This window comes from Sinocyclocheilus anshuiensis, unplaced genomic scaffold, assembly GCF_001515605.1.
Source record: "Sinocyclocheilus anshuiensis isolate Anshui unplaced genomic scaffold, SAMN03320099.WGS_v1.1 scaffold902, whole genome shotgun sequence".
NCBI lineage: Eukaryota > Metazoa > Chordata > Actinopteri > Cypriniformes > Cyprinidae > Sinocyclocheilus > Sinocyclocheilus anshuiensis.
The window spans coordinates 266942-275597 of NW_015537974.1; the positions used below are offsets into that span (position 1 = coordinate 266942).

The 8656-nt window shown below is 35.9% G+C and overlaps 1 protein-coding gene across 1 annotated transcript in view; it reads right to left on the minus strand.

Annotated features, from left to right (window-relative positions):
- Nucleotides 1-8656, minus strand: part of LOC107672133 (DENN domain-containing protein 3-like) — a 13407-nt gene that overhangs the window by 2457 nt on the left and 2294 nt on the right. Inside the window, exons 5-20 of the mRNA XM_016465233.1 lie at nt 8280-8398; nt 7789-7900; nt 7523-7642; nt 7082-7300; nt 5815-5930; nt 5202-5357; nt 5006-5102; nt 4820-4923; nt 4401-4600; nt 3811-4335; nt 3134-3390; nt 2882-3046; nt 1821-1947; nt 1628-1735; nt 754-893; nt 226-392 (exon numbers count right to left, since the gene is read on the minus strand). Of these exons, the coding sequence (XP_016320719.1) occupies nt 226-392; nt 754-893; nt 1628-1735; nt 1821-1947; nt 2882-3046; nt 3134-3390; nt 3811-4335; nt 4401-4600; nt 4820-4923; nt 5006-5102; nt 5202-5357; nt 5815-5930; nt 7082-7300; nt 7523-7642; nt 7789-7900; nt 8280-8398 (2732 nt within the window). The remainder of the gene's footprint in view (nt 1-225; nt 393-753; nt 894-1627; nt 1736-1820; nt 1948-2881; nt 3047-3133; nt 3391-3810; nt 4336-4400; nt 4601-4819; nt 4924-5005; nt 5103-5201; nt 5358-5814; nt 5931-7081; nt 7301-7522; nt 7643-7788; nt 7901-8279; nt 8399-8656) is intronic.

An 8656-nucleotide genomic window follows, 5' to 3' on the forward strand; every position in this document is an offset into this window, starting at 1 on the left:
CAGTATACACACATATATTATGTAAACAAAAACTTTTATTTTGGATGCGATTAATCGCGATTAATCGTTCGACAGCACTGATATATATATATATATATATATATATAAATAATTTTTATAATATATTTTTTTAAATATTAATAAAAATGATCACAATGCAGTCGGTCTAATCCAACCTCAGCCAGGATATAGACCCAGTGAATGATGTTACTGTCCAATACTCACCCTGATCTGTTCTCAGGATTCAGTTTATCCAGGGCAAAGTCTGTGACCTCTCCATGGTGCTCAGTCAGCTGTTTATGACACAGCATACTGCGTGTGTTAATTATGTAAATGACGGAGTCCTGAGAACCAATCCACACTTGCTTCTGGTCCAATCCCATCATGCAGTTCTGGTCACCAAAAAAAAAAAGACTGCTGTGTGAAAACTGCTTTGAGATTTAGACTTTAATTTTCACTCTTCCACAGATCCAAAAACTAAAGCCCAAAGTATAAGACACTGGAAAACAAAGCTGCAACAAGATGGCAAGGTGCTCCAATCCACAAGGTGGCATCATACACAATTTACTGAGGTCCCTTAGGTCCCCGTTACTTGAACAACACATTCTCAACGACTGCAGAGTCACTAAATAGATTACTTAAATAAAACATCTGATATTGCTGATATCAATTACTTTCATCTTCAATATATTAAATCAATATATTAAAATATATCAATATATTAAATCTTAAAGTCAAACAGCAGCATCTTACCAGTTGAGATTCTCCTAAATGAATACAGTTTTGCATCAGGGACCAACTGACAGCATCAAACACAACCACTTTCCCACAGCTGAGAGCACACCAGAGCTTAGGGTTTCCATCCACATCTCTGTCCGGGAAAGTTATCTGGCCTGGAAGAAGTTAAAAAGAGTTATTTAACATTAAATCTTACACAAGCACAGTTTATATAAATCTTACACAAACACAGTTTCTTACACAAATAAAGTTTATATTTATAACTGAAAAAAAAAAAAAGCTCCACATTCTCATTTATGTGTTTTCCAAAATATAAATCCAAACCAATCCTTTCATTTATAAAATAATAAAAAAAATTATAATTTAAACTGATAAACAAATATACTCTAAGCACACTACCAGGCATTGCAGCATTCCTTGACTACATAATTCAATTTAATTTGCTACATCCTCCAAGTCGAGGCTTAAATATGGGTTATCTGAAGGCTTTTTAAGGGGGGAATATCTGGAATAGCATTTAGATCAAATCTCCTCACTGCTGCCCTTGTTCCTGCTCAGCAGTTCCACAAATGCTAATTGAACAATTCAGCACCATTGAAATTGTCATGTGACACTGCCAGAACAAACAGGCCAAGAATTGTACACATTTACATGCCACTGAAAAAGTTTAATTTGATCACATGCATATGCTCAATTCATGTAGTATGTAGCTTTGTCCAGTATGATTAACTTTTCAGTCTGAAATAATGTGTGTAATAACCTGACGAATATTTAAACTGAAATAATGCATATCATAATCTGACAAAATCTCATGGGGACAGATTAGACAGGACAAACCCGGACCATTAACATATCTTATCTATTTCACCAAAACCTCCTGCATGCAGACCTGGAGTGTAGAGCAAGACATCGACAGACTGAGGGTGCGTCATGTTCTGGGACGGATTGATCTTGTGTTTCAGAGTCTCTGCTGTGGGTCTGGGGATGATCATGGGGACTGTGGGAATGAAGACAAGAGACTTTAATACAACTGTCTTGTCTTCATCATACAGTTGTTCTTACAGGTAGGGAGTGAGACACACCTTTTCGCTGCTTTTCAAAATAGGCCAGTTTGGAGGCAGCACAAATAGCCTTCTGTGTCTTTAAACAGGCCACCACTGCATCCATAAGCAGGACATTGGTCAGTGCCTGCTGCACACACTGGGGGTCCTGATAAACACAAGAGATCACAGAACACAAACTAAAGTATTTTGTGAATTTGTAGTTTAAACATGCAATGATCTAGAAAAGGAATAACAGTCATCTCCTCAAACAAGGAAAGAGAAACAAACTTGAATCCTTAATAAAAAAAAAAAACACATTGAACAATTTACACCTAGTGAAGGACGTTTATCTAATGACAGGAAAGGGGAATGAACCAGTAGGGCATATCAAAGCATGTATGTGATTGTCAAAACTTGCATTATTTTGACAGACACCCTAAACACCCCGTTACCGTTAGAAACACTGAATTGCCGCAAATTCCTTTGGTAACAGTTTTCTATTTGCTGCAAGACATATTTATGAACCAATATAAATTAATTTTTTATCTTTTTTTAAAAAGTATAATTTCCTTGTTCATCAAGTTTTCAAAAGATCATTTTAATTATTTGAATCTCTAATACCTTATATATTTTTACCCTGAAATGTTTATACCCTACCAGTCAAAAGCATGGAGTCAGTAAGATTTTTTGTTACATTAATTAATACCTTTATTTAACAAGGACACATTAAATTGAGCAAAAGTGACAGGTTTTTACATAGTTACAAAAATTATATTTCAAATAAAAGATACTTTTCTGAACTATATATTCAACAAGGTATCCTGAAAAAAAAAAAATGTATCCACAAAATTAAGCAGCAAAATGGTTTTCAACATTGATAATAATAAGTACATTTTCTTCAGCAACAAATCTGAATATTAGAATGATTTCTGAAGGAACACGTTACACTGAAGACTGGAGTAATGGCTACTAAAAATTCAGCTTTGCCATAACAGGAATAAATAACATTTTAAAATGTATTCAAATAGAAAAACAATTGTTCTCGGCCATTTTCATTTTATATTTCATGTTTTGATTCCAGTTTTACAGGTGAACATTACCTTATGGTTGTCTGCCATCATTCTCCCAGCCCACATCTCCTTGACCATCAGGTTCCACAGTTCACACTCAGATTTTAAATTAGCCTCAAATATTTCTTTCCTTAGGCTGTTCTTGATCCTTAGAGATGGGATCCTCAAAAGCAGGGCAACGGAGATGTTTACTTCCTGGGTTCACAGGATTCATACGGTTACCACAAACACTAATTTCTCATTTTAAAAGCAATATCACAGGTATAAAGAAGACTCACAAACCTCAATGTCCCTAAACTTGGTAATCTCAACATATCCACGTCTGCCTGTCAGCAGAAAGAGCCTCTTCTGAGTCATGGCAATTTTACCAGCACCATAACTGGTCTTCACAGAGCTGGACAGCTTGTACACACACTCATTGTTGTCTAGGCGTTCCAGGACCTCAGCAGGCAGGTCAATGTCCTGTGCTTCTGCCTCGGCCTGTTTCCAGAAGGTATAAAACACTCTGAACATCTCTGGATGAATATGCTTCGGCCCACCTGAGAAGAACCAACATATTATAACTAAATATTTGACATAATATCACAATAAATAGCAGAATATTTTTATTTTATTTTTCAGATTTTTTATTAATATTTATTTTATATTTTTATTTATTTTGATTGCTTACTTTTGTCTAAATACATAAAAAATATCATTTATAGATTATACATTTTTAAAAGTATTAGAATTATACAGTTTGAAAATTAATATTCATTAATAGAGGTTTGCTAAACATTAAATATAAACTTTAAATGAGCTGTAGAAGACAGCAAATACTGACCATTACCAATAAATTAAATATTCTATCTCTATTATCTCTATTTAAAAATTATATCTCTATTATTAACTGGTATGGTGCAAATATATTGCGCATCCATAATGGTTTCATACAATGACACACTACAGCTCAAACTTACCGACAATGAGAGCTTCAAACAATCTCTGTGAAGTGGCCATGTCCCGCACAATACCAGATTGCTGAGTGCACATCACAAACTCCTTCAGCTGCATGGGGGTCTTGGGCAGCTCAAACTTCTTCACGTGATAGTCTGATTCCACATGCTCGCTTTTTTCATTGTTCTTCATCTGACAGATGAGCCGTTTGAGCTCAGATCTTTTCTCTACCTGGACTCTCTCCTCTATCTGCAGAGAGTCCATCAGCGACTTCACCAGCTCTCCAGGAAAAATCTCAATATCTGTTTTGTAGAGGTTCTGGAAGTCGCTGAGGGCATCCGATCGCTTAGAGCTCAGCATGTTGATGAGGCCGCGCAGGTAAAAGTATCTTGCTAGCAGGGAGGAATCATCAGGTGGGGTGGCTGATATGGCTTTGTTCAGCTGGAGGATAAGATCTCCAAAGTAATGGAGTACATTGGGGTAGTTCAAGGGAGAAGGGAAATCTGGGAGCTGGAAGATCTTGACTGGCCTGACTGGAGTATTCATAGCTTTTGGGATAAGGAATTTCATAAAGATGATCAGTAACATAAATATATTACAATAATCTAAATACAAAACTGAACAGTTCTCTTACGCTTTTCAGGAATGATCTTAGTTGGAGACATCTGTTTGAGGAGACTCAGGTGTTTCTTGTTGTCCAGGTCAGGGAGACTTGAGCCCAGACGTTTACTCAAACTGCTCTCTAAAGAAACATTTCGCAAAACTATTTCCTTTATGGTGGGTCTGCGAGAGTAATCCATCGATCTACACAATCTACAGAATTTAATCACAAATTATTAAACAAAAGAACAGCATATATTTGAAATAGAAATCTTTTTTTTTTTACATTATAAATGCATTTACTGTCACTTTTAATCGATTTAATGCTTATAAACATTACTAAACATTTGTATTAGTAATGTGTAAAATCTGTTATTCTATACAACTTGGTGAGGAATTTTGAACGAAAAAGACAACACAGGTTCAACTTACTTTTGGTCTTCTGTCTGAGTACTAAGCTCCATTTGGGTAAATTTATCTCCTTTTCCATTCAAACGTTCTTTCAAGAAGGAGTGGAAAATGTGTGTTTCCAAGACCTGTCATGAGTAAAAAGCCATCAGTCATACTATTCAATTTCGAAAGGTTGAAGACCAGACATATTATTGAATGGAAAGCCACCTTTTTATAAAATGGTTGGTCGCCTGGCTCCATGGTCTTTAGAAACTCATCAGTGTTAAAAACTCTGTGTTCGTGATTAAGGTTATCACTGACATCTCTGGAAAAAGAAGCATTATTTTAATTACACATGTATAGAAGATTCAAATTGAGTTAGTTCAAAAGTCAGTTCTAGTGTTCTGCACAGGCTCTTACTGACCTAAACATGTTAACGATGAGCTCCAGGGTGATGTTTTGTATGTCCAAATTGAGCCTGTGTTGCCAGTGTCTTCTCTGCATCCGCAGCTCATAAAGACTGCTACATATTCTCTGATGAACCACTTCCAAGTCATAGTGTAATTGAAGACCTTTCCTTCTACATGAAGATCCAGAAAACCAATTACAATTCTGACAAATACATGACTGAATACATTACGAACATATAATGGGACCTGGGGCCTATACCATGAAGCTGGTTTAGATTTCAGTTTAGATTGCTCCATTATTTCTATAATTGTTGTGCCCTTAAATCCATTACACATGAATGGAGTGGAGGATTAGTGAAGGTCAAAGTCAAAGTCGAGGTGACAGAGAAAGTTGATGATCAGCATCATGGTACCAACAAAGCCTGATTGGATTGTTTGGATTTGTCAACTTGAAACCAATCCTGTAAGCCTGAGTTTGTTCAACTACCATCATTGTGCAGGCCACTGGTCTCCCCAGCTGGGTCTGATAATGTGAGTTTATTAATATCTTGTATATTTTGATTGCTCCAATAGAATAAAGATCCTTAGCATTAGCAAGACTGCATTTAATGGTTAAATGTTTCTTACCTACACTTGAAACGCTGAGCAGCTGCCTGTGGGATGTCTGGGACCTCAACATAATGACAGCCACAGCAGGACACGGTTCCCTCATCAATATTGATCAGAATCAGGTCATCTGTTAACTGATAAACAGACAATGATTTCACAGATCACAAATCACAGAAGTTAACAAGTTGAATTTAAAGTTGATTTAAAGGGGTCATATGATGCGATTTAAAATTTCCCTTTCTCTTTGGAGTGTTACAAGCTCTTGGTGCATAAAGAAGATCTGTAAAGTTGCAAAGACTAAAGTCTAAATGCAGATATGGTTTTATGTTTACGCGGCGCGATGCAATGCAACGCAACGCGTAAAAAGACAGTGTAAGTCATTATAATCCATAATTATGTCCCCACTGGATGCAACAAATGCCTCGTTTATAATGGGTTTTCATGTTTTTGAATCATAGCTCCGGCCTGACAGGGCATCATCACAATATGGTGAGGGGCGTAACATTTCCGTCACACGCTTGAGGTATTCGGCCAATCATAACGCACTGGATAGCTAGCCAATCACAGCACACCTTGCTTTTCAGACCGATGAGCTTTGTAACAATCGACGCGTTTCAGAAAGGCGGGGCATAGAGGAGAAACAATAATGTACAGTATGTGAAAAATAATGTGTTTTTTTCATTACAATTTCATTACACCAAATACACAAAATAATGTTCTTTTTAGCAGCATCATATGACCCCTTTAAGAAAAAATCATGAATTTATTAAAGTTAACTAGGGACAGTTTTAATTGAGATAAATAAATAAATAAATTGTATACAATTTATATGAGGGGTTTTCAAATTTCAGGTTTTCAAAAATTGCAAGGGAAAATTATGTTCCTTAAATATAAAGGCATCTATAAATACACAATTATACTGTGTGGAAAATATTAATCGTAATATTAAAAATACAACTTAAAATTAATTAATTAATTTTAAAATGTAAAATTAACAGTTTGTCAAAATTAAATACTTGAATTTTATTATTATAATAGCTTTGGTATTGAACTAATGTCAAAAGAAATGATCAAACATAATGAATTATTATAAAATATATGAATGTTTTGTATTAAGTTACATTTTAATACAGAATAAAAATGTCATCAATAGAAATCATCAAAAGCTTTTTCTCCACTCAGACTTCCCCAGTCCCTCTATCACCCCATCGTGGACCCCAATTTGAAAAACCCTGAACTAAAGAACAGCAGAATGAGTTAATAGGGACCATTATTTAGGCTTTACCTTGGCAACGTCCTCATAGTGGCTGATGTGGCATCCCATGAGGAAGGTAGTCGGTGCCATAACAAAGTCAAGCATCTGTTGGGACAGTATAGGCACCAGTGGGTGCTGCCAGTGCAGGGGCCAAATATACAGCATGAAACACTCTATGATCAGGGTCAGTTTGGCCCAGTCTGAGGAAAAGAACACCATACGCTGCTCTGTGAGTATACTGGCTATGATCTGCAGGGGAACAGAGACATAAAACATTTTTTTCAATGTGATGTGGACCAAAATGTTCAGTAACATTTTTGTTTAATCAAAACAATTCGTCCATCTTTTTTTTAATCTAAAATTGACTGGTTGTGATTTCCAGACCGTCTGGGTTCACTCAAACCGCTAACAAAGAAAACCCCTCAATTATTGTTGTTTCCATATTAAGTCATAAGCATTTATGTTTGAGACCTGCAGCAGCTCTCTGGACTTGAAGCAGAAGAGCGGAAGATGTAAGTCCAGGTCAATAACAGGATGATTTTTATCTTCTCTTGACGGAAGGACAATCGTCAGAGGTCTTAAGGTGAACACCTGACATGAAAAATAATGTAAATATACTTCAAATGTATTACGCATTTTGTTTTCACGTTATTCTATATCATAGACTTTTTTACACAATTACAATTTTATTTCAGTTCTCTGACTTTGCTAAACTTTAGATGTCTAAAAGAACCCACCACATACAGCTGGCCAGGAGGAGGAACTGGGACTAGAGACAGTTTAGCAGAAAACTCCTTCACTTGCTCTTCCATATCAGTCATTTGACAGATTTTGAGCTGACCTAAGAGGCTGAGGATGGGAGAGTGAAAACTCAGGAAATGGAAGAAAAGGTGGTTTGTGTAATTTTGGATGTTAAAATGCTTTCTCCTATATCGGTTTAATATGCAAAGACAACTATGACAGGCATTTGTAGGTTGAATTCTCTGAAAAGTGTAAATACTGTGGCTCTGAAGTGATATAAAAACAAGCTCTGTTTGTTCACAATAATTCAACTAATGCAAATAAATGTGTTATCGGTGTGTTTCTTATAGGATAGACAAACTGAGTATTTTATGAAGACAGAATAGCAGAATCTAGTACTGCTGATAAGCCTCTTGTTATATATTCTCCTGTTTCCCAAATATTTTCTTGTTTTTCAATACATGTGAATAAATGTCTTGAATCTTACCAAGACAGACAGTCCTTGAGAGCATTGTAATATGGGTGTTTTGATATAACACATATTGCATAAGCAATGTAGAGTTGTGGAGACTTGTACAAGGACTGGTGTCCATTCTGCATTCCTTCCTGTATAACAAAATTTAAAACAAAAAGTGCCTTAATCAAAACAGTATCAACTGAACACCACCATATAGTCTAGAAAGTACTCTCAATCGCAATTTCAATTTCATTAATCAATGGTATTAGTTTTATTTTGCGACCTTAAACCAATGATATTCATATGAGCGTTTGTGTGTGTGTGTGTTTAGCCTACTGTATATACAGTGGGTACGGAAAGTATTCAGACCCCCTTAAATTTTTCACTCTTTGTTATATTGCAGCCAT